This window comes from Gallinula chloropus, assembly GCF_964237585.1.
Source record: "Gallinula chloropus genome assembly, chromosome: Z".
NCBI classification, from domain to species: Eukaryota; Metazoa; Chordata; class Aves; order Gruiformes; family Rallidae; genus Gallinula; species Gallinula chloropus.
In genome coordinates this window covers 1,785,745-1,812,892 of record NC_140089.1, presented here as the reverse complement: position 1 = coordinate 1,812,892, position 27,148 = coordinate 1,785,745, and the positions used below count along the sequence as shown (strand labels likewise).

At 41.2% G+C, this 27,148-nt stretch overlaps 1 protein-coding gene across 1 annotated transcript in view; it reads right to left on the bottom strand.

Moving 5' to 3' along the window:
* The window catches only part of MCTP1 (multiple C2 and transmembrane domain containing 1), a gene marked incomplete at its 3' end in the record, with an annotated part of 294,163 nt that overhangs the window by 66,983 nt on the left and 200,032 nt on the right, over positions 1–27,148 (bottom strand). Inside the window, exons 14-15 of the mRNA XM_084278338.1 lie at positions 27,061–27,135; positions 25,106–25,225 (exon numbers count right to left, since the gene is read on the bottom strand). Coding sequence (XP_084134464.1) covers positions 25,106–25,225; positions 27,061–27,135 — 195 coding nt within the window. The remainder of the gene's footprint in view (positions 1–25,105; positions 25,226–27,060; positions 27,136–27,148) is intronic.

Genomic DNA, 27,148 nt, shown 5'->3' with positions numbered 1-27,148 from the left:
GAAAGTGTTTTTTTGAATAAAACACAAATCTTGTGGAAGTGTCAGAATCTTCCACACACTTACAGACTAGCTTCCATCACTTACCTACCTGAAATTTCCCAGCAGTGCTTCCCCACATACAACCTCAGGGAACAAACCACGGTGGTGTGTACTCACCACTACACGGGTGGGAAAACCAGTTAATTAGCTGTGTAGCCTAATTGCCAGGACACAAATCCACTACATCTGATAAGAGCAGAGTGTAACACCCTTAATCTGCAGCAACCGTAAGAAAGCACCTGCAGGAGATACGTCGTAGGAGTCACTGCCACGTGCTCCAAAGCCCTCCCTTGCCAAAAAAATTTTGGATGACTTCCTTTATTTCCACACTGCAGGGATAAAGACCTGTTCTGACTGTGAAGCAGGCTATGTAAGGATGAGACAGCATGTTGTGAGTGAGTTATTCACCCTGCCTTCAAGACATGGGTATACCTCCGCGAGTCTGTACTGCCTAGGGCACAGCTTCTCAGGCTTTTGAAATGATGGGCCATTTTATGTTATCACATCTTCTTCCAGACGACCACAAGTCCTTATCATCAAACTTTTAAATACGTGCTGTTTAATATGGATTTATGGCTGGGAAGCACTTACTGTGGAAAGCGACCGCGAATCACCCTCTGAGAGTGAGCGGTGCATCAAGTTATTATATAGCACAATAAAAGATAAAGAAAGCAACAGAAGAAATACAACCTGAAACAAAGGAGGGCATAATAATGAAGTACCAAAGAGAAGTAGCACCAGTAAGTATAAAAACGTGCTGGAGCAGCCTGCATTTTGGAAAGTCCCACGTAGATCTTAACGCTTTAGAACTGCTCAGCCCTGTGAAGTTACAAAAACAGTGGTAGTGGCCAAACTGTTTTGGTCAAGGCCAGGTTGGATGGGGCCCTGGGCAGCCTTGTGTAGCTCCAGGAGGTTGGTGTCCCTGCCTGTGGCAGGGGATTGGAGCTCTGTGATCCTTGGGGTCCCTTCCAACCCAGACTAGGCTGGGATTCCATGAAAACCCCACCAGAAAATCACACAACTACCTTCCATTCCTGTCTCATTATTACATACTATTTGGTGCTACCACGTCCTATTCACTCTTTGGCTAATAACATTAACACCAATGAGGTATAACATCTTATGCTGAACAAACCTCAGTTATGAGCTACCTTCTTTAATTCTCCTTATCCTAACTTCAGAGAGTGCAGCATCAGAAGGTAGAGAAAACCAAGGTTATATACTTGTATTCTGCAACTCTACCTACATATAGGTTTGCCTATATCTCTCTGTGTGAATAACAATTTTGTTTCTAAGAATAAAGACAATTGGTTGAATTACTTCTGTGGTGTATTTTTATACTTGAGTATATCACTATTAGTTTTACAGAACTTCTTGAGCGGCGATGGCAATCTTTGAACACTTTAGTAGGTGGGTGTTTTTTGTTGGGTTTTTTTTTTTTTCTCTTCTGCACACCACCACCATGAAATTGTCATTCCCACCTCAGGCAGACAGAAAGAAAAAAGGAGAAAAAAGTTTTCAAATGGTAGACTGAAGTAAAAAAAATAAAATAATATGGCAATAATGATGGGTTTTTTGAGCCCCAAAATGCAGAGTGAGTGATGACTAATAATAAGAAGAAAAGAGTTACTGAAACACAACTTTGGCATACAGGTAGACCAGAGAAATTCCAGGGAAAAAAGTTTATCCTCAAAAGAAAAGAACAGTATTTACTGTATTTATAAATCCTCTTTCTTCCTTTAAAAAACTCTAAAACAACCCTCTCTGTGCTTCTGGAAACAGTTTCACAACTCTTCTGAAGGGTGCCTTTGGTGCTACCTAAATTTAAACATATAAGCCTGCACAAATGGATGTTGGTTTCAGAGAGACCAAGGAAGAGGTATGTGTCCTGTCTCCAGCTTGGGATGATGATGACGATGGTGTAGTCCCTTTCTCCTGTAACTGCTTTCAGGAAGACATGTGGATGCACACACAAAGGGACACACAGAGGAAGAGGAAGAGGGAGAGGAAAAGAGGAAGAGGAAGGGACTGTGGGCACTCTGCGCTATGCACTGCCACTCAAGTCAGCTCTAGTTTCAGCACCTGCACAATAACCTTGGTGCCCAAGCACCCATGTTGTGGTTACTGCCTTTAAAATGTGGAAAAAAAAACAAGTTAGCATCTCTCCAGCGACTCCCAGCTCTTCCAAAACCCACAGCACCAGGAAGAATTCATTTCCATCACCCAGATTGTGACATATCTGGAGAAAGCTCTATTTGCAACCGCTGGAATATCATTTGCCAGCTTCAAACACCAGAAAACAGAAGCTTATTTCCTATGCTCTTCCTTCTCAACACCACACGAAGGCACGAAGCCCCCCAAATGCTGCAGAATTATTATTTCCAGTGTCAATTCCTTGTTTATCACATTTTTCCACCCTATCTATTTTTCAGTATCTGATAAGTCTCCCCGGGATCTAGCTACACCTCTGATAAAGAGCTTTTTGACGACTGCATTCTTGGCACAGCCTTCTTACATACATTTTATCTGTATGTAAATACACAGGAAGGGCTTAAAACGTATTTACAAGTAGAGGTGTTCCCAACACCACATTCAAACACGTAGACAAAGTAAATGCATGTATGCACTCATATACATACAGTAATACAATGGGATTTCCATGGGGAAATGTGAAAGTTATTGTTAAAATGTCTGTCATCCATGTAAGGGAAACAGAAATGAGCTGGGCATTAAATTTGCATACAGCCCCAAGCACAGAGGTTCCCGCATGTGTAGCGTTCTCCTGTTCTTGATGATGGGCATATCTGGCAGGGAGAGTCTGTCAGGATTAGCTCAGGAAAAAAACACCCCCAAGGAGATAATTTGAAGACATACTGAGAATTTGCCTCAGTACATGAAAATAAACATGAAATCCGCTGCAAACTGTGCAGGCTGAAAGTTACCACAAACACTACGCCACACACCAGGGGATAATCTATTTCAGCTAATTAACACACAGCCACACACAGCACTCTGAGAAGTGGCTGGCACTTAGGATTGAGTTGGGTCTTGCGTGGCTTAAATAGGCTCGCAAAGAAAAGATCTTTTTAGAGGCTGAGAGGCAGAGAAAGGCAAAACTAAAGTAGCTGTGCAATAAACATGCTCAGAGTCACTCGGTGGCCATGCTCTTGAGTGAGTAACAAAGGCAACGGAAAGACCTCGCTACCTCTTCAACAGTGAATATCCGAAAGGTACAGTCCCCTTCTTGACTTTAATGCTGCTTTTGAAGAAAGTCAATACCTACAGCATCCCCTCCAAGTTAATCAAGATTATTTTTCTACACTGGAGGTAACTTTGTGTTAATAGAGTGTGGCTTTTAACAGGAACGCTGGCTGCTCGGATAGAACTCATTGTGACTTGAAATTCTGGTGAAAAAAAGAGAGAGGTGTTTCACTGCATGTGATTTCACTTTAAAAAGAAACAGAATTTAGCCAATATATGAAAATGACTTGGCCTGAAAACACCTAGCATAAGAAAATGGAGCATCTCTCTTTCCTTTCCTTCTCTTTTTCTACAAACCAATCCTCTTTTACTTTCAATTTTTCTTGTTGTGAGAGAAAGTGCAATGTCATTTCGTAACTTCTACTTCCTTAACGCAAATAGACACAAAGAAAACAACTTGCCACCTCATAACCAGGACAGGAAAACACATCTCCAGATGTTCATGGTTACACATCTTATTAAGCACCTTAAACAGTGACTGAACCATTTGGTTCAGCCACACTGTGCTCAGAATCTAATACTGAGATTATCATCTTGCCAACAGAGTGGACAAGGTGTTTGGGCTCAACTTCAGGCTTCAGACCCCAGAAGATGTTGCAGAAGAGAGAGAGGGGAACACGTTTCCCCACCACAGGAGCATGTGGAACAAATCTAAAGACTGTCCATCCTCCTTAAGTAATAAGGATACCTTCCAACATAGATATGCAACTCTGCAGCAGAAAACTAAGTCCCTACACCCAAAATGTTAAATTTCAGAGTTTAGCAAGATGTAGCATGAAAATGTCCAACCAGAGCTGCAATGTTTGGAAAGCACTGGATACATCAGAAGATCCCTATCATAATTCACCAGCAAAAGTTGTTAAGCTCTGTCCCCAAGTACTGGAGATGAACGAGGGCGTGGGGTTCTAACTAGACAACTTCTGCTCCAGAGAAGGGATCATTTCCAGATGGTCATGAACAACCAGCACCCAGCTAAAACCTGACCCAGGTAAGGGAGTTTGTGTTTGGGTAATGCCTGAGCAAGTGTATTCCCTACTGCACTGGCCCTGCTTTCCAAAACCATAAGCCAGCAAGCAGGCACCTTGTATGACAGCAACATGATTTTTGTTTTTATCTGTTTGCTAAGCACCTCTGAAGATCCAGCACCATCATGCTTTAGTGCACCAAATTTAGTCCATCAGATGCTGAGCCAGAGTTGATGGTCCAAGGCAGGGACCAAACTTTGATCTCCTGTTCTTGTATTTGGGATCACCACCAGACAACCTCTTGGTTCCACCACCGTCCGTCTTTCACTTCTTTTTGAAGCTCCTAACAACTATTGGCATTTTCTTTTGCTGGAAAAGCTGTTCCTTCATAATATATGGTCTGAGGAAAGAATATGGGCAACAGAATGAATGATGCTTTGCCATTTGGTCAGGCATGGAAGGGAACCCATGGTGTGGGCATGGAAGGGAACCCTTAGTTTTCATCCCAGTGGGAGGAAAAAACTGAAGGAAACATTTAACTGGAAGGACCATTTCCAGTAAAACAGAAGTACATTGTTCATAATATATATAAAAGGAAGCAAGATTTAGAACTATAACAAGCAGTTTTGGAAAGGTTGTTCTGCTAATTACAGTACCATTAACTGTGATTAAGTTACTGAAAGGGTGGGGTTATTTCTGCGTCTGCAGGTACGTATTTTATTGGTACAAACCAAACAGTTGGGTAGCAAACTCATTGATGGATGGCAGAAGTTACTGCACCTTGATTTCAAAGTGGAACGATTGCTCTGGTCTGTGAGCAGAAGGACAAGGTACAACATAGTAGTACTGTTCACTGGTTTCCTCTTGAATTCTTCAGGTTACTAAAAAGCTCAGTAGCTGCCCCAAGATTTCAGAAACAGGAAAATTAGTTTTACTGATTCAATCTTGAAGAATTCCATCAGAAATAAAAGAAGTAAATTTAAGATTTCTTTGGTGGGAAGGCATCTTGGCACCCCTGTGATGGATGGTAAGATCTGCACAAACACCAAGGACCAAGGAGAAAGCAGAGAGGGGTGGTGTAAGAACGGTCCTTCATGGATCAAACTGTAATAACTTTGATAAAATGTGAGGTCTCCAAACAACCCTGTTGATTGCTTTTTTAAATAGCTGAGTATTTTACAGTGGGGACTCTCAGTCAGTAGATTTCTCAATAAGGACGAATGTAGAAGAAGCTGGTGACCTTCCTTTTGTGAAGGCACAAATAACCTGAAAGGGTCCAGCTATTTCAGAAAGCCAAGAACAGAGAAGCATCTACATCCCACTCTAAAATACCACCACGCTAGGGTCAAAGATATGAGATCACAAAGACCTGGCTGGAAGCCTCTTTGGTTCTCCGCTCTTGGATCTTGGACTACACTACAACCTCAGGCAACAGCATCCCAACACCCCAAAATGGGAAAACCCCTTTCTTAGCCTGGACAATGCCACGTAAATGATAGAAACACAGGTGGTGGTGGAGACCCAGCCCCAGCCCTTCTGATGCCCAAAATCCAAAAAGAAGTCACTTCTGGATCCCATCAGCACAGACCTGACCTGAGTGGAAGTGCCACTGCCAACATGTCATCCCTTCTCCCCTGGAAGAATGACATCACTGTCAGTCTGCCCCAAAAAACTGGTCCCTCAGCAAGAAAAATACCTGAAACTCGATCAAAGAAAAAAAGAAGGGTGTAAAGGCAGTGGAGACTCCAGTGCAGTCAAAATCCTGATGTAGAAGAGGCCCAACGAGAAGAGAATCTGGCCTTGGGTTTTTCATAGCATACAGCAAAGTAATACCAGTAATTCCCTAAAACAGTACTTCAATAATGTTTATCTGTGCCAGATTTCAAAAGGAAAAACACATTAAAAGTAGGACCACAATACTCAGTGTCTGCTCTGCGAAAGCTCGTGATTGCATTCCAGGTTTTTTCCTCTGAAAATCTGATCTCGTGCCTTGACAGTGACAAATCACTGGTTCTTTGCTCCGTGGACCTTCCTGATAATAGAAGATATTCTTCCCCCAGAGAAGGAATATTTCAGGTAAACACATTCACATGGACTAAGCCTGCCCTTTACCCAAAAAAAAAAAAGAAAAAAAAAAAGGAGTTTGATCTAATTGCCTGAACGTCATCACAGGACAGAACATCTTAAAGTGGATTACCGGGTAAATTTTAAATAACTTCCCAAATTAAAAAAGCCTGCTTTTCATAAGATATCCTTCATGATTATCCATGAAATGCAGCCTTTACACCACTGTTAATACCCCATGCACAATGACAGCTATGCAGCATCAATATGCTGAATGATTCTTACAAAAAAAACCATCAGTTCACTTCGAAAAAGCAGAAAACAGGGTAGAAAAACACCCCAAAACTTGCAGTTTTAGTTTAAGTTTATCACAAGGTATTGCTTCATTCCCACACTTGAGCACTTTCTTTTAAATTCAGAGGACTCTACTAGAGGCACAGGAGTGTGTTTCTCTGTAATCTGTCTGCCAACAGATTTCTACCTACTGCTATCAAGACTATGAAAAGTTAAAAAAGATAACTTACAGCACATCCACCTCCCCAGACAAGCAGTTAAATGCTTTCCTGTCATGTTTTGTGTAGCCTTACTCTTCCCACACACTGAGAACAGAACTGTAGAGAATGGGATGCACAGGAAAAAAACAAGCACTGGCCATGCCTGCACATGGTTAGTTTTCCCTTGCTACACAGACTGATAACTAGGTACAACCTGTCTATGAAATATCTGATGGGCAGATGAGCATTGCTGTGAGGACCTATCAGGTAAACTGAAAAATAAAATTATTATTAGAGTGAGATTTCTTCTTTTTTGGGTTTGTTTTGTTTTTTTTTTAATGTATAGATGGAGAAGCCTCCATCCCTCACATCAGTTTTGGGGTGTTTTTTTTTACTTCCCCCACCTATACAAGTACACACTTTGTTTTGACTCAAGTCAGTCATGATGGGGGTCCTTCTCCTGGGCATCCCTCAGGGACCTCATGCTGGGAAGGGACTCCCTTGTCTAATGAGTGATGATATGAGCATTTGCTATGAGCAGCAGATGCCTTCCTAACTTGGCCACTGAAACAAATCCAAGGCAAGGGCTTCAAAAACGAGTCAGCTTTTCTTGTTAGCCATGCAGCACTCGACCAGGCAAAACAACCAGTAAAAAAAACCCTCTCTTCTCAGTTGTTTTTCTTTTAATGCTTGGGTTCCTGTAACAATCTGAAAGATGAGGAGGTTTGCACTTTGCAAAATAAAGAAAAAAGAACCACCCAAAAAACCCCCCAATGAACCAAACCACCCCCCCACCTCCCCCCACCCCCCCCCAGCCAGACAAAGGGTGTCTTGGTGTGTGTGGGAACTCAATCTGTGCCTCTCTCCTCCACGACAAAAAATGCCTTCTATTCTAGCAAGAAAGGGAAAGGCTGGAAACTCCCATGCTGATCGTCCTGGTCTTTTTCTGCGGCTACAGTGAGTCAAAGGTTAGTTCCCTCCCACCTGCATCGCACTTTGCTGCTTCTAACCCACAGCCCAGCATTCAGACAATACAATTATACCCCAGTTTGCTCATGGGAGGCTCTCTCAGGCGTTCAGGGTCCCCTTCTCAAATATCCCTGTCCAGCACCAGGGCCAAACCATAAACTAGCACGCTGACAAGAGCTTTGTATGATTTTGATGCTGTTGTTGTTGTTATTAAACCCTGCTTAGCGACTCTCAGTAAATTAAACACAATTTTAGTAAAATAGAGTGAATGGAATATAGAAATATTAAGTGAAATAGAGTGTAAATAGAGTTTTTATTCAGCGTGCCGTGGTCACGGGTTAAGGTGATAACCAGATCTCCTTTGGTACAATCTCTTAGGAAAAGTAAAATAACAGACCTGGAGATATTCTGCATTAAGTGACATAAGAGTGACTCCAGAGGAAAATAAACTGTCATTTTCAGGGATGGTGTGCTGTCTCTGGGTTCTGGAAATGGAAGCAGTGATATTAAGAAGCACACACCGAGGCAAAAAAGAGAAGTTAAACTCTGAAGATAATTTGCAGAACAATTTTCTACCAAACAGCCCTGGATTTAAAAATAATGCCTATGTTCCCTATATTCCTTTTTTTTTCTCCCTTTTTCTTTTGCTATTGCCTATTTTACAAGTTGAAAAGGCAAGTTAATTCGAAGCTGGATGAGGGGCCATGTCCCTAGTGCCGAGCACGGGGTTGAAATCCCCACCCTGGGGTGGTCTGATCCTGCGTGGCAGAGGTTTTGGTGAAACCTGGTCCACCACCACACGAGCATCCAGCTATTCTGGGGAGAGACTTTTACACAAGCGTTGGATCACCGTGAGGAGGATGAGTAGTAGAGTTTGCTTACAGTCTGAAGAGTTTACCTCACCCAGAGCAGCTAAAAGAGGCCACGAGCATCGTGCGTCCTGTGGAACAGAGGAGGAAATCGGAGAGAGAAGGTGGGTTTATGCCACCCATTAGTACTGATCGGCAGTGTGTTAAAACAAACAATTACTAGAGGACGTTGCACCTCCGAGTTTCCTCCTGAGAGTGATCTGTTGTGCCTTTTTCCACCCGTCCCACAGGGAGGAAAAAAGAAGGGGGTACGTCTTAAGAGAGAAGGGAGTCACAAGGCCAAACAACTTAATGCCTAATCTTTAGGCTACTGTTTTAAGATCACAGATTGTCATCAAAGTCTGGAAATTATGCAAATAGTACCAGCTACATTTAGAGGTCTGCACAAGCAGAGGCTTCCCGACCTAAATGGTAATTGTGTCTCAGAACAGGCGGCGGGTTTCTTTGTGTGATGCACGGGTGCTACCTACAGGCTTGCGTGGAGAATGACAACCCAGGGAAGGCTGGGAGGGGGGAAAAAAAGACGCTATTTTTATGAGGAAAGAGGACAGAACGAGCATTCTGGCTAAACTGAACCCTTCCTGATTTCAGGATACAGAACACACGTCAGGCTGAGAAGTTTTCAAACCCATAATCCCAAAGATTTGCGATTAACCCAATTTAATCCCAAACCTGACAATGGCACTTATACTTTTATGGGGTTTTTTTTAAAGATGTTCTCTAGTTCTGTAATTTCCAGTATAATGCAAAAATAGGCTAACTTCCTTTTTCAGCCAACAAAAACTAAATATCCCTGGCTGTTTCGTGAGCCACATATTTGAGATGTGTGTTTTTTGCTGACAAATAATTTTGGCCATTAATTACTGAACAACCACATTCAAAGGCCTTGTAAACACATCCAAGTTACCAGGCAGGAAGGATTTGTACCACATTACATGTATTTCTATCCCACACCTCGTGTATAAGTGATGCTCCGCTCATCACGGCACAACCTCACCGACAATTACCTACAACAGTCTAAATTCAAGAGTATTTCCAGCATTTTTGAGATAACAGAGAGATGCTGAGGATGCTCTGTTAATCAGAGAGCCTGATTTTTCCTTCCTGAGTCTTTTACACATTCATCTCTTCCCCAGGATGGTCAGGTATGGTAAATACTTACGCATAGGTGTAAATTTACTCCTGGGGACAGCCCTACTGACTTGAGTTGAGCTGAAATGATGGGAATTTAAGAGCCCAGGCTTAGTGGCAGGAATTTAAGAGCCTAATCTGTTCACTTTTTGGAAGAAGGGTCCCTACGGTGTGCCCACTACCCTGCGGACAACGCTGAGGGGCAGAACCAGCAGATGATGGCCACAGTAGTAGCAGCAGTTCTCTTGTGCTTCTGGTCAGCTAAAATTCCTGCAAGCCACAGGATGCAAAAGCAACAGATTCTGGAATTTAAAAAAAATTAAATTGGACATACTTTCTTTTTTTTCCTTTTCCTTTTTTTTCCCTTTTCCTTTTTTTTTCTTTCCTTTTCTTTTTTTTTCTTTTTCTCTTTTTTTCTTTCTTTTTCATTTATTTTTTTGAGAGAGAAATAAGTGGTTTAATAATAAGGAAAAAAAAAATTTGAAGGTTGTTAAACACATTTTATATTACGTAACAGAGTAAAAACCAAGAACATTTTTCCTTCCAGGCACAGAATTCAGCACTTCTGAGTTCTGAATACGGCACTTAAAGGCTGTATTTTCATACCCTCAGTGACAAAAGGACGTCACTCTGTCACAAGTACAATTAGACACATTTTAAAATCGCTGCGATGCTGTGAAAGGAGGGATTTGAGAAGGGGTCTTTTTTGTATGTGTCCATTTGTCCGAATCCTGAATACCTTTCAGGGATCAAATGTCAAGATGTATCTTTATTTGTATCAAATAATTATGACGTTGGAAATTAATAATCTGTTGAGCTGAAAAAAAGGCTTTTATTTTACAAGCTCAGTCGAACACAGCTTCTGGATTACAGCACTTTTCTGAAAGGGGTAGGATACACTGCTGACTAATGTCAGCTTGGCTAAAACACCTTTAGAAATCAAGAAAAACAGCATAAGCTTTGGTTAAATAGAAATAAATCTCAGGGAGCAACCAATGGTATTGCTACTTGCTGTAGAATGAAATAGAAAGTATTCTGCAAAGGCAGGTAACTTTTGCTTCATTCCTTGTCAACTTAAAGACAAAAATATATTGAACCTATTAATGTTGTTACTGATTTGAGATTCAAATAATTTTGCAAAATATACAGTTATTCATGATTTTTCAGATGAAATTTCAAGAACAGTTTTACCAACACCCATGGGGTTCTCTTCTTATTATTTTTAGAAATTGGGGGGGGGAAATTGTTTACATTATTTTTATGACATTCTACATATTACAATATAACTACATCACAATTAAACGAGTTCGGTTCTTTTTTAATTAAGAAGATAATCCTGAATCATTTTTAATAGAAATGTCTCACTATAATTAAACTGTTCAGAGGACATTTAAATGAATGTTGGAGAGAGAGCCACACAAGCTGAAGCCGCAGCAGTATATTCGTAACAACTTTGCTCTGAAATTAATATTTAATTAATTTTAAAATACTTTATGCCTCCTATATAGTCGTCTGTAAATTATTTTTAAGTTGCCTCTCCCACGGAATTGAACTTACTCATATTTTATTCAGTTCCTCCAATTTTTAATTGCATCAGAAAGCTCTGTGAGCAGAGCTAGTGGGTAATGTACGTGGGCTGCTGGAGAAACATCAGCAAAGTGAAAAGTTCCTAAACTAGCCTATCAATTAGGTTAGTTTTTGGTGCCTTCCAATATCCCAGGTGCAAAGATCATTGTTTGTTTCCACTCCCTCCACCGTTACAATTTTTCTTAATCCATAACCAATGCTAAATTCTTCAGAAAATTAGGGTTGGCACAGAACTGCCCTCCCCACCCTCAGTTTGTATAGTGGAAGGAAAACAAGGGCTTATTTTTTACTGTAAAAAGTATTTCTGATGAGGAAAAAAATCTAAATGAACCAGTGACATGCATTTATCCTTCTTGCTTTTGCAGATGCTCAAATACATGTGGAACACACGCCCTTCCAACTTTTAAAACTTCAGCTCTACTACAAAAACATAACTGACTTCTAATGTAAAATAATTCCAGGTAAACATTTTTCACCCATGTCTAGTGCACCATGTCGATCCTACCACTCATTTCTTCTTTGAATTGCTGCAACATAATCTTGCATGAAGTTCCTACCAGGAAAACCAGTGTTGAATTTTTTTTTTTACTCCTATTTTTCCCTGAAATGATCACAAATTTCCTCCGAACACCAATCAAAGCTTAAAAAAAAAAATAAACCAAAAACATTTCCTTTATGAAAGCCTGATGACCTTTGGCATCATTCACTATTTAGAAACCCATAAAAGAATAGACAACAAATATATGACTCACAAATTATCAATTATGAAAAATAATCTGGGGTAGAATGCTGCACTAATGCAAAAAGATGGATTACTTGTCATAAACCAATAAAGCTTTTGTTTGTGAATCCAATATCTCATTTCTTTCCTTCGTGTTGGGAAACTTCAAATGATTTTTTAAACTGCATTAACTTAAAAAAATGCAACTATCATAAAGGTGAACACCGAGAACGCCCCCAGAAATAAACTGTCATTTTTTTTTTTAACCAATTTCTGTTTTATATTCCGCCATCAGCTCTAAAAATCAGAAGTCAGCAGAGACTAGATCCATCACGGAGCAACAAGATAGTCCTGTACTTCAAGAGGCGTGTGGGGGGTGTGGGTTCTACCATCCGGATCTGAAAGTGATGTCAGGGAAGTGCCATATTTGTCACTGCCAAGCAGACAACAGAATCTAATTAGTCTCTTAACTGCATTTTGGAGCACAGACAGTCTCTTCTAAAGCACTCCTGCTGCATTCGAATTCCTCGGGGTTTGGGGTTTGCTTTGCTGTTCTGTGGCCAGGGGGAGGTGAATATTTGGGGGGTTTAAGAGGAGAAGTGTGAGGAAGAGGGGATGTCTGCGGGAAATAAAAGCCAGCCTTGGGGTACCGCGACGCGGTGTCGTCAGATGTCGAGGGGTTACCCACACAAAAAAAAACCCTGTCTGGTGATGCAGCAGAGAATTCATCACACTTGCTGGCTGGCAAATGACAGGACTGCTCAAATCAGGAGATAAACCCAGATGAGAGCGTTATTTCCACCCAGAAATCGCAAACTCCCTGCTCAGCCTGCTCTGCAGACGGTGCTCGCCGAGGGAAACGCACCGGCAGTGGCTGATGTTTATAAAAATAACTGGGGTGACTCCGAGCTCTGGTTGGGTCTGTGACAGTCCTTCCACACACACACCCCTTTCACTCTGCCCCCACCAGAACCCATGCTCCTCTCTGGTGGTCTAACTTTGCTCCCCACCAAGTCGAGACACCTGGTTTAAAACACCGCCACAGCCACGGTCCTTCTCTGCCCTGCACGGCGAGGAACAGCCGAATGATTTAATTAAAATAATTTAATTTAAATTAGGCGTATTAGACATTGTAAGTAGAGGAGCAGAAGGGTGAGCGCAGTGATCCGGAGGCAATGAGGCATACTAACCAGAGATTCCCAGGTTCAGATCCCGGGGTCAGATACGCACTCCCGGCTCCTGGAGTGTGCCTGGAGGTGGCTGCCTCTGCTTTTGGGAGAATGGAGGAGCAGGGTTGTGTGTCGGGTGAGGGGGGGGTGGGGGGGATTAACTACATTGTCACTCACTAATGACAGCTGCCAGATGATTAGAAACCACATTAAGTTCTTAACTTTAACTTTGCTAATCAGCAAAAGATCAAACTCCTACCACAGGATTGGAATTTTATTTTTTTTCTCCTATTAAAGAAAGAAAAGGAATAAAAGGAGAAAGAGAAAGAATATGAGGAAAGTAGTTTGCACGTTCCCTGCCTAATCAGAATGAGATGCAGCGAACAAGCACACAGTCATAAAAATCAACTTTGATGGAATAAAATACTCTGCTGATTTGGACCAGCTTCAACAGCACCATTTGAGAGGGCTAAGCTTTCCTAGGCATGCAGGACCACGGTTTTAAACAATATTATGTCTTCCTATCAAATGCCAACAATCAAGATGCAACTGACAAAAGGGAAGTTGTTGTGTTTAAGCATTTAGACATTACATTCTTCAGGAAAGGGGAACCTGAGACATTTACTGAGAGACAAGGGGAAAAAAAAACCATAACAAAACCTTGCAGAAGATGTGAGTAGTCTTCACCATCACCCACCTTCACCTTCCTAACTGGGTAGGCTGTTGGTCAAGGCAGAATATGCACATTCACTCTGGGGGAAGTTGTGATTTGGACATATTGCCTGTATAGACAGAACCCTCACCTAATTTTACAGCAAATTCAAACCAGGTCCACCTTACCTTGTAGGTGGTGAACCTGTAATGATACTTTTTTTTTTTTTTTAGTTTTATTTTATTTATTTTTTAACCTATGACTCTGCTAAGGCCACTTTTGGAAACATAATGGACACCCAACCCTTTCATGGCTTTAACAAGCCCTTACTCCTGCCTCCGGTCCCATACAATGTCGACTCTATTTGCACCCCCGCGGTACTAAATTACAGCTAAAGTTACAGCAAATTTGTTTTCTCAAAAAAGCAGTGAGGCCTAATATCCCCTGAGTAATAACAGCCTTGTCTTTCATTCAGGAGCAGGAGGGGAATAATCTTCTCTCAGAAACAAACGTTTCTTCCCCGCGACAATGGGGCCGTTCTTGGCGGCGCTGAATGGGACTGCGGCTCGGCTTGCAGGTGGCTCAGGTGGGGAGGCAGGAGGGCGCCTGGCCCGGGTGGACAACCCACACACACCTGGGAGGTGCCTCCTCCAGGCTCCACCATCCCTCAGACAAGCCAGCGGAGGTCTCGACTCCCAGTAAGCCAAGAAATACGCTCGGGCGCATCAATAATTTATAGGGATGTATCTTGCTCAGGCTGATGGAATCAAGGTGCCCAATAAAAAACCTGAGGTGGCCTTGGAACAAAGCAAAAATGTCTTAAAAAGGGTAAGTGCCTGAGTCACCTTCCCTGGGTGTGTTTAAAAGAAAAGGGGTAGATGAGATAGCTCAGGGATCTGGTTTAGCTTAGGACGGGAATGGTTGGACTTGATCTTTAAAGGTCTTTTCCAACCTTGTGATTCATGTGATTCACACCCCACACCCCGAGTGATTCCTGTATCTGAAAGGAATACCCACAGAATAATGACCTAGCGGCGTACTACACTTATTTTCCACACGCTCTAGCTAATAGACTGTGATGAATAAATAACTTCTTAATGTGTTTCACTGGAGCTGCACTGGGGAATATTAATATCCAGTATTAAAAACACTATTCAGATTGATGTGGAGCTGTAATGCTCTGAAGATAGTGACACCATACAGAAACAAAGCTCAGACAAGAGATTTCATTAGTTGCTCCTCCTTTAAAATAAACCACTCCAAAAATCTGCCCGTGATTACTCGCTGAAAATATTGTGATACTATTCCTAAAAGACAGAAATCAAGCACATTTAGGGAATAAGCATTAAGTGTTGTTAATGCAGCCTTTGCGCTGTTAATCATTATCTTGGGAAAATTATATTGTGTTTTATATACTAATACTATGACATTTTTATTAACTCATAATCCCTCTGCTATCGGTGGTGCTTTAAGCAAGTAATAATTAAGATGGCAGCAAATATTAAAAATACCCAGTTTTACATTTTTCAGTCAGGCCAAAGGGACGTGGCGTACGCTGGAACTACAGGTTCTTTAGAGGAAAACAGCAAAAATTAACATTGTACAGCAGCAGAAATGAAGGAAAACAAGTTTAAATAATCGCTAGCAGTATCCCTGGCAGTACTGGCCACCCACCTTCAAATTAGCTGATTTTAATTATTACAGCCACCGTTTTCCTGGCAATGGGGGAAATTGTCATTGGAAAAAATAAGAGTTTCATACATGTACACCTGTGCCTTCTGCTCTGAGGAAGAGATTTCCCCTCTCCCAGGAAGAGAGAGACAGTGAGAACAGAAAGATCACGCGAGGCGACTTCATTAAGGTGAGAACAGTCCAGAAAGGAGCATCACAACCTCAGCAGACACCAGGCATTCGTGTGCTGAGGAACTGAGGAGAAACAGAAGGAAAAAATGCAAAGACTCATGCATTAGTCCTCCCAGGGCTACTATTAAAGCAGAGATAGCAACTTAACGTGTTTAGTCCTCGAGTTACGACTTAAGAGGAGAGGCACTGAGCGCTGAGCATCGCAGACACACATTAATGTTATTTGTTTTCTTCTTTTTTTTCCCTCTCACTGCAGGTTTCCCAAGCATACAGAGCCACGTCCTGTAGTTGGAGAATGAAAATATGTACGTAGAACATCCAACCTGATTTAATTCTGTGCATTCCTTCCCACCTTTCTTTGCTACCTTTGTATTTTATTTGAGTTTGTTTTGTTGGGTTTTTTTTTAAGGGGGGTGGGCTAGGAAATGTCTGTCTGTGCTCATTAATGAGCACCGTCTACTTAGGGAGGCCAGTCAATTAGAATTGGGATGCAGGCACGTCTAATCACGGCTACTATAGGGCTGCAGAGAGAAAATCATGCCTCCTATTCAGGCGATGCTGCAGGCTAATTGCCCAAGAAGTTCCAATTGCATAATACCGGTTTTAGCAGATAACTCTGCAGCGCTGACAATAGCTGTGAGAGCAGTGGTCAATCTCAAATGAACTAGTCTAAATTACACCCATTTCTTTTTGGGGTTTTGGGTTTTTTTTTTGCCTTTGCAAATCAGTGTGTTGTTCTTCCTGGAGCGCTTCTATCTCTGCAGAGCAGTTGGTGTCTCCTAACTCCAGAGCCAGGGTAATTGTGCAGATGTTATTCACGGGAATAAATGTACAAACTCTGAAGATCTGCCATGCAGTTGCAGGCCTATTCAGCATCAGCTGCAGCCATTTGGCTCGCAGTTATTAGTTTTATCTTCTCTTCTGTTAACCATTCTGCTCACAACGTTCGTTATCCCTGCTGGGTGAGTGTTAATACTTCCTCTGGAGTAAGCAAAATCCACCATCAAACCCCAAACAAATTACACTTTTGAGTTACGTCTCCCCCTTTACTACAAAGTGATATTCAGATTTTGGGGATAGAAACACCTGTTATTTTTCACTTGAGAAATTAATAAATAATAACACAAAAAAATCCCCTCTTCTCTCAAACAAGTGACTACGAGGTTTACAGGCTGTTGTTCCAAGGTTCATCTGAGATTCTCCTTTCTCACAGAAGACAAAACACTTAAGCACAACACCTGATAAAAAAATTAACATTTGACCCACTTTCTCCACGTTCCAGGTAATAAAAAACTATTGGAGTGACGAGGATCCTTGCATTTACACTACAACGACCTCCAAGGCAATTTTGCTCCTCTTTATACTGCTGTAACCCATGCAACAAGCTACTGCACAAAACTGGCCACTACAGACAACCAAAACTGTTACCAATAACATGGCTCAGCCTGCGTGAGGATTTTCTTCACAAGCTTGCAACCATCAGACAGGCCTTTAATTAAAGACATCCAAGCAAACATCCTGCCTAAGTAGTGATCTGCTCAGTGCAGGCTTGTCCCTGAGACATCCAGACACTGCCGTGGGCCAACATCCAGGTGGGAATGGGGAAAAGCAGGGAAAGGTACTTCAGGGAAACATCGTTTTCTTGAAAAAAACCCAGATTTAAGGCTAGTTCTTCAGGTATAGAAAAGATCCTGAGTGGAAACAACATTTAGCCTGGATAAACTACATAATAAAGATTACGTGTGTAATGCATTGCATAACTCCAGTCTGATTTAGAAGAAAAATGACAAAAAAACCCACAACTTGTCAACTTCTTAAGTATTCTTTTGTGGCATCGTGCTTCTGCAGTTTGTCCCCTTGAAATAGAAGTGGTCTACACAGTGCACAAGGAGGGCACATCATCCCAAGGAAAGGACAGCTTCTGCTTTTCCCATCACAAAGACATTTCTTCCAGCACAGGGGGCTGGGTACCCAGCATGTGTGGCACCAGCAGAAAGAAAATACATTCTAAGCCTTTTTTTGTATAAACATTCTGGATTTCGCATTCTCCAAAACTGACATTGCACAACTGCATGTCAAATGACACAAGTGGGACAAATATTTTCACAATGCATTTTTAAAACATGACAGAGTCATCCTAAATGTTTTCACTGGAGTAAAATCCACCATGGTGGAAATTACTTGCTATTTCTTCACTCCTCTGACAAGGCAGAGATGCTTAAAGCATCACCTACCAGCTACATACCTACTAAACAAGCAACTATTCCAGAGGGATCAGCAGATGGAAGATTCATTAAGGAGCATCAGGAAGAAACTGGTACCTTTGTTTCTACCTCTGCCTTTATAAACCTTCTGCACATCTTCTTTTCAAATGCTTTGAAATATTGCTTCTCTGTTTGATTTTCCTTACTTGGGCATTTCTCACTGGCATATGACACATCTGGTCGATGCCTGTTTCTTTACCTCACCAAAACTTCTTACAAAATGTTACATCACATTATTTTAACCATTGGACAGTCCAGTAAAGTCGGTGTGGCCCAGTCCTTCCTCTCCATGGCAAACCATTACGGTACCTAACTGCTGCTGAACTAAAAATGAAGTAAAACACTCTTTGCAACATGATTTTATAATGTCTTGGTTCTCGTATGACTCATAACTAAAAGATGATGAAAAAGCAAGACATTTTATAATCCACCCATGTGCACTATTTAGGTAATGAAAGCTTAAATGGCCAAGATTTCCTTCAACGACTGCGAAATAGCGATTCGGGGAAGCCAGTGATGATAAGGTACACAATTACCTTCTCCTTAGAACAGCGGTGCTACATAATTATCCAAACTTAATATCAATGCTATCCCAAGCCTTTAAAGTACAAAGGTTTTTTTATTCAGCAGAGTTTTGTGTACTCAAGAGGAAAGTGCACACAGGCATGCATGAAGCAGTGCAAACCAGAACCACAGAATCACCAGGTTGGAAAAGCCCTTTAAGCTCCTGGAGTCCAACCGCCCCTGTCCTGTGCTAAACCAGATCCCTGAGCACCTCATCTCCCCTCTGTTAAACACACCCAGGGCTGGGGACTCAGCCCCTCCCTGGGCAGCCTGGGCCAGGCCCTGACAGCTCTGCCAGGGAAGAACTTTTCCCTCCCAGCTGAGCTGACCCTGCCCTGGGGCAGCTTGAGCCCATTGCCCCTTGTCCCATCTCCTGTCCCCTGGCTGCAGAGACCATCGCCCACCTCTCTGCACCCTCCTGGCAGGGCAGGGGAGGTGGGGAGAAGGTCTCCCCTCAGCCTCCTCTTCTCCAGGCTCAACACCCCCAGCTCCCTCAGCCGCTCCTCAGAGGATTTGCCCTCCAGCCCCTTCCCCAGCCTGGTTGCCCTTCTCTGCACTCGCTCCAGGCCCTCCATGTCCTTCTGGCAGTGAGGGGCCCAGCACTGGGCCCAGCACTCCAGCTGTGGCCTCCCCAGTGCCCAGCCCAGGGGCACAATCCCCTCCCCAGACCTGCTGGCCACGCTGGGCCTGGCACAAGCCAGGATGCCCTTGGCCTTCCTGGCCCCCCGGGCACACTGCTGGCTCGTGGTCAGTCACAGTCACCCAACACCCCCAGGGCCTTCTCTGCTTGACAGGAAGACTCTCTCCGGACACACAGCCACACTGGGTCAAATGGAACCACGCTGCAACACTTCCAGTAAGACCAGGCAGATGGGGATTTGCCAACAGAAAACGTGTCAAAGACAAGACATGATGACCCCACCTATTTCCACATCACACCTCAATTGCTACAGTGACATACAGAGGGTTTTCTGTTCGTTTTTTTAATCACTGCTGGTGCTGGTATGCCTTTTAGGGGTGCATGGTTAATGGTCTCAATGGTCACGTACACCAGAATCCACCATACAGCTGTTTCTTTCCTACCCCACTTCCTGAAACACACGCTGTAGCTCAGTGCTGCAGGAAGCTCAAAGCTGTTATTTGCAGTGGTCTCACATTGGTTCTGCTGGTCTGTAGAAAATCATGAAAAAGCAAACAGCATTTAGACCACTTTTCTTTTGGTCTGCTTTATTTCTGGGGAAAAAAAAAAAACAAAACCAAACCAGCAATGTAAAACAAACAAAAAACCCCACAGCAGTCTGGTCCCCTTCATCCTCTTTCCTGATGGTGAAGCTACAGCTGACAAGAAGACTCTTGCACATGTGTGCAACCTGCATCAGAAATGAACCTTGTACCTGGCTTTGCTGCTGCCAGGTCACTTTACCTCTGCAAATCCATCTTTGGAGAACAGGCAGTTGTGACAGCAGCAGGAATATTTGGAAAGGCTTTTTTGGGATGTTACAAGGGGTTTTTTGCAGCTGCCCTACCAGCACTTCAGATTCTAGGCAACAGGTGGCAAAGACAATCTGATCACCCACTTCACCCATGTGTGGCAAAAAAGCAGTTTGAAGGTATTTCATGTGTTGTACTCTCAAATAACAGGATCAACAATGGGACAATCTCTGAGCTCATAAATACATCTGCAAAATTCTGGTTCTCCTACAGGTACAGTGTGGGGAAAAAAATAACAAGGAAAATATTTAATAGCCAACACAGGTGCATTGCCCAGTCCTGATGGTACCACATCAAGTCTCCCTCAAAGCACAACCTCCCTCCTTCAGCCTTGAGTGAAAGTTGCTTCTGAAATACACAGTATTTCCCTTTTTTAAAAGGCAAAATCCTAGCAACTTGACAAAATTACTTGACCATCTCATTCCCTGCTAGAGACCAGCTCTTTCTGCTCCTGTTTCTTTCCTGGTTTCCATTAATTAGCGTGACACCGCCACAATTAAATGGTGCACGTGCAAGAGAACTAACACTTAATCAAAGGCCAGGGACACTATTATGTCATTTTCACACCATGAATTGTTAGAAGACAAAGTGAAGGTGAGTTAGACCTGACAAATGACCTGGATGCTGGGTGAGTTGTTTCATCAGTTGTTCCAAAGCTGAAGAAATAAATGTATTTTCCACGTGTGTGCATACATAGAAGGACTCAAAGGAACAAGAACAGGAACAGAACATCTTCACAGGAAGCTTTAATTTGAGGATGTACTGAAAAGCATGCATGTGATGAGGTGAGGGTGCTCCGCTTCCAAATGAGAAAGGAAACAAGTTTATTTTATGAGTAACAGCTAAATGCTCGAGCAGGCAATTAAAAGTGTTATACTGAGGCCATTTTGGGACACCAAACACTCTGAAGATTACAAACTCCCTCCTATTTCATGTTCAATGTTCCTCTAAGTAAAATATGTGGTTCCCTTTAGTTACTCAGACATGAATTGTACTTTCCAGGCGAGGGGGACGGTTTTTTTGATAATGCACATCTTAAACTTTTCATTAAACTACCAAATTTAAATTCTACCTTTTTGTGCACTCTGACATTTTTGTCTGGCATTTTCATTAATTTTTGCGACATACATAAATGTAGCTGAAATGTTAACTGATCAATACTTTGTCTCTCTCATGTAGCACTAGAGCGAAGCTCCCCGAGGACCACGCAGCAGTACAGAAATTAAATGTGTAAAATATCAAATGTTAATGTTAAACACAGCAGCACTTACTGTATAACGACTGAAAAGGCTAAAAGAATTCCAAATGGACAGATGGTAGCACAAATTATCTACAATCACATTTAAAGATTAAAGTTTGTCCCGTAAAATAATTCATTGACTCACATTGAAGTGTGTCCTTTTACTGATAGCTCAGTTGTCCAATTATTTTTGTGCTCATTACAGTGAGAAATGACAGTACTGGACAAAAAGAGTGTACACTTTTTTTCTCCCCCTACGTTGCACCCACTGACATCTGCAAGAACACAAATGTCTGGTCAAGGAGCTGATGGAAATTAGGCCCAATTTAGTAGACATTTCTGTGTGCAGGGTAGATTATTCCGAAGAAAAAACCATCCACTTCTGCATACTCTAATAAAGTTCTCCTGCCTGAAACATACAGTATTAATTACTGACTTAAAAAATACCCCAAAACCAAAAAAAAAACAAAAACCCAACTGCCAAGTGATCCAAAGATCTGTTTTAAATAGAGAAAATCAGGCAAATTTACAGCAAAGGCGTTCTGTATGTATCCTATTATTTTTTCCCCTTGCATTTTGGTGCTTAAGAAGCATAAACACAAACATAATACATTCTTGATTGGTCTCTAGACACAATAAGCCTATATGCTATACAACAAAACCTATTCTAGAACTAAAAGATTCATTTAGCATTGTAGAAATATACTTCCCTCATTTATTTACCACGAAATAAATAGGAAAAATGAGGAGAAAATATAAAATCTCCCAATGGTTCAAATCCAAAGCTCGTATTATAGCAACACCAACCTATGTTTCATGAGGTATTTACAAATGCCTCTGAATAGATGAAAAAAATAGCAGCTAATAATACTGTTATGTTAGTATGAACTTATTAAAAATTCTGTCTGGGCTGCAATTATTATTTTGCTGTTAATTACTGAAGCACAGGGAAAAAAAAGGAGTTAAGACCGTGGGTCATTCAGTCAAAATCCCCAGTGAAGGCAATGAGTTCAACAGGAACAGGTAAATTACTGTTTAGTTGAGGAAATGAGCGATCTAGAACATCAAAAACCTAACTTCCATGTTTCTGTACAACATGGTAGGTCTCCAAATCCAATGGAAAAGAAGGAATGGTCAGTTTGCTTCTGGTATATTATTTATGAGTCAGCCTACAGAGATGGAAACCTCAGGAAGAGCCTATTTCTCATCTCCTTTCTGGCACTGACATTTCACTCTGACATTCTTCAACCTCTGGGAGACAACTTCAGGAGGAGATACAGTTTGTATAATACCAAAGAGATGAAAATTATCTATATATACATACATACTCATATATTAAGTACAGCTCTTTTAAAGAATCTATTAAACTCCTGTATAACCTTAGTGTGAGCAGAATTCAGCATTTCACATGCAAGTGAGCTGCTCTCAAGAGTTTTCAGGGCCTGTGATACATGTGAAGCTCCAGAAACCATCTAAATCCAAAGATTATGACTGTGACAGAGGTTTATGTAGATTTGACTTGGCTATCCAAAACTTTTTATGGTATTTTTTTTTCCCAACCTAGTGTTGATTTAAGCACTGGGGGTTGGAGAGGTGAATAACATCAGGTTAAAATCAACCCTTTGGATGCAGAGCAGGAATACCTCTGGGCAGTCACAGCACTGATGCAGATGTCATGTATCCCTAACCACCACACCCAGCACAGAACAAAATAAATCCAAAAAAGAAACTAAGAAGAGCAGGCTTTTGGGAGAGAGAAAAAAAAATATATACTATTATTATAATATTATATATAATATGTATATATAATAATATATATACACATTTAATATTATTCAAGTTTTTACATTATTTTAATATATAAATTATGGTATTTATATATGAGATGTATTAATTATATATGAATATATATATATATATATATATATAAAAATAATCTAAAAACTTGAATATATACATAACATCAGGAACACACTTCTAGTGCAACACACTATAACTCCAACAAAAGACAGGCACAGATGTCCCTGCACAAATTCTGTGCTTTAAGTATTTCCAACTACCTGTTAGGACACTGAATTTCTTCAGTAATTGGGAAGAATTGCAATTTATCACAAGTTCTTCCACGGCCACAGCAGCACGCCATCAGAAAGAAATAATCCCATTTGCCCCAAAGAATAGGATGCATTTCCATTTCCCTTTCTCCCACTGCTAATAGTGGTTATTAAAACATTAGTTGCAATCTGTATTAAAATCAGATGTGGACAGGTGAGTATTTACTAACTGGAGCACTAAGAATTTTCTGTACAAATCAGCTTTTTCCTATAAAGTATTGACCATTTTAAACTGAAATAATGACAGATCATCATCCTAAAATAAACAGTAGCAGGTATATTAAGATTTTTACACACATTGTAGTTACTAGGGACACCAGAAGTGTAAAAACCCCGAGCTTCTGAACAGCAGATACATCTCTTGTACTCCTGATGAACATCGCAACCAAGGACCGACAGCTTGCTGCCACCCTCTGACAGGCTACAGGGGGGTTTAACAAGTCAGTTAATACAAATTGAGCCCTGCTAGAAGAAAATTCCTGCAAAACAGCACCATTAACCCCATTTTAGTTCTTCAGTGCCAGGTCTGATTCCTCCAAATCTGGGGCAGCTGAGCCTCAGTCACCCAAGCTAGGAGCTCTTTCAACAGAATCCCTCTTCAATTACTCAAAGTCAGACTAAAACCATTCCCTATTCATATTTATGGTGGAGAGACCCATAGCTTCAGTATTTCAGCCAACTTAATAAATTTAGATGATCCAGAAAATGAGTCTGTACAAATTTTTTTACTCCTGGTGGGATTCCCTCAGGCTAAAAAACAAACCAGGACTCTGGTCTTGTTTGTAGTTCTTACTTTTGTAAAAATAAAAAGATACTCATCTGGGAAACACAATCTAACCTGTAATTATGCCTGGAATTTTCCAAGTTTAACAGGATAATAAAGGTTAATATTAATGAAGCTAATGTTTATGGTGGAATAGCAGTTTAATTTAAATCGCTAAAAATGAACTCACTAACAACTGAATTATGACCAGAGTCTGACATATAAAGCTTATTTCATGATTTTATCGTTGTGGTTATTTGGTTTTGTGTTTTGGGGTTGGGGTTTTTTTGTTTGTTTGTTTGTTTGATTGATTATTTGTGGGGTTTTTTTGTTTGTTTCTTTAAAGTTTGTTCTCTTTTTTTAAAACAGGAACGCTGAATCCCAGTAAGGAAGTAACTGTTTTGGACCAGAGCTTTGTACTTCTACAAAAGTTACAGTTGTAACATGTAATTTACATGTGGAGGACAAAATAACACTGATTTTATATTCATGATATGTAAAAACATTCACAAAATAATCAAAACAAGTTTAAGAGTAAATACACAATATACAAGGGGGCCGAACACAATTTAACGCGTGTGTGAGAAGCTCAAGATACATCACCCACAGCACACTGGCTCTATTTTGAGTTGTCTCACTTGCCTGTGTTATTTGTACAATTGTAAATAATAAAAAATAAATGGCTGCCTTGTTTGTGTGACACTTTTATTTTTTTTTAAAAAAAGAGGTGAATAAACATGATTTGTGGTGCCTTCTTAAAGCAAATTTCTAAAAGAAAATAAATAAAATCAGAACCTGCCCCCTATCAACACTGAATTATCTCTCAGTTCAGAACACAAATCCGCAAGGGTGATTAAAAATAATAATAATTAAAAAAAAAGATCATACCAAGAAAGCAGCAAGACTTCTTGGGGGAGAATCCCAGTCAAAGCAACTGCTTATGTAGTAGGCGGCGTTTATGAGCACCATGACGCAACGCTTCGTCCGGATAAAGTTCCTTAACAGCAGCTGTTAAAAGATGAAACATTATAAATGTTCAAACCCCTCAGAAAACTTCCTAAAAGAGGCTCGTGCTCACAATATTGCCCTGCTTAATTTGGGTGAAGATGGGGAAAATAACCCCTCGGGCTGTCCAGCTCACGAATTGAGGAAGGTAGTTTAAAATCCGAGAGGTTCGGAAGAGGGGGAATTTGTTAGATTGTGTCAGTTGGTGTCTGTTGAATTTAATCCCAAATTGTACACAAATTATTATTACACTGTAAAAAGCCAGTTGTGAAATTTCACTCACCATTTGGTTATTAACACTTCAGAGTTTTATTAAGCTGGCAAAACTTCCCCTGTTCTCAAGAACTCAAAAAACTTTCATAAACAATGATACGCTGTCGGACACTAAACTGAAGCCATACAATGCTCTAACCTAAATAAAGCCACCTGCACCCTCTACAATCTATTTTTCCTTCATTTGTAACAAATTTGTCTGCTGTGACATATTTTGACCACATGTTTTTAGGCGCTTTTCAAAGGAGCTGTAGCTGCATACATTCAGTCTGTGCGGAGCTGAGACACAACAGTGCTGGGTTTGGATTCAGGAGAATACCTTTAAATTCCCTAAAATGGCAAAAAAAAAAAGTGAAGGAAACCAGCAAATGAATTGTGTATTGGGCAGCATAGAAAATGTGAGGTAAGACACAGCCACCCTGGGAATTTTGTGGATGTTTCAAACCACAACTGCATCCGTTGTACATAAAGATTCCTTCTTCCCCCCACCCTCAACGGGTGATATTGCAGCGGGTTATCCCCTGCAAGCTAAAAAAAAACCCCCAAACCCACCAAAGTGGGTGTTTAAACCTAACTCCCCCCTGCCACCAGCAAAAAGTACAATGCCATTTCTGTTATGAAAGTGGGGAGAAGAATGAGTCTGGAATAAAAGGCCTTGCTGCTTCTTTGCTGGGACAGCGGCGCGGGACGCGGCTTTGGTAACCGCCTTATTCACAGCAGCAAAGAAAGCAGCATTCTGCCTCCCTGAACTCCTCCTCAGCTAAACACAACTGGGGATATAAAATTCACCTGGCACATCATTTGAATTACGCTCGAGCCTACAAAAACTTTGTGAAAAATAACAAAAATAACCCCCAACAAACACCGATTTTGAGCCCTTTGCCTTTCCATCACCAACAACTACAGTCGTGTTCCCGCAGTCCAGCTTAAAGCCCAGTTCTCTCCACAGAAAAGAAATCATTTTGTGGAAGGTGAAAAACTGAACCAAAAGTAGTTGAAGAGGGGGGGGGGGGGGGGAGTTTTCAAACAATTTTTTAACAAAACATTAAAAATCGTGAGTGGCAAAAATATCCAGGGAAAGCAGAAAACGGGTAAACAGACATTTCCAACCCACGGGACTCCCCAAAGTAATAAGGAGTTTTAAGTTTGCTTTCACCTTTGATTCAAGCCTTCCTGAACCAACTTATTTGAAACTTGGCTCAAGGAAGGATGAAAGACTCCCTTGCCCTGCAACAAATGGAAATCTTTCGGGTCAAGGTTAACAGCAAAAAATTTATGCAAGACTTGGTTTACATGCACCTGTGCTATAATCTGATATGTGTGGAACCTGATGGTCTCAACTGTGTCCTTATTCACGTATTTCATGGAAATTAAGCTGCAATTTATAGAGGAGACACAATAAACCCATGTATTTTGTTTCTGCCTTTTCCAAACCTATCATATTCTTTTGTAAACAGTTAATGAAAATGTTATTCTTTCCCCTCAGCAGCAGGATACCAGATATTTGGGTGAGCACACTTGATATTAAGGCTTTAGGAAAGGATTAGTGTTTCCTTACTCTTTACCTGTTTAGACAGTCTGTTTTCCTCTTCAATGTACTTCTCTTCTTTGGGCATTAAGGTTTGTACGCTGGCTTTCACCTACGCATTAAGA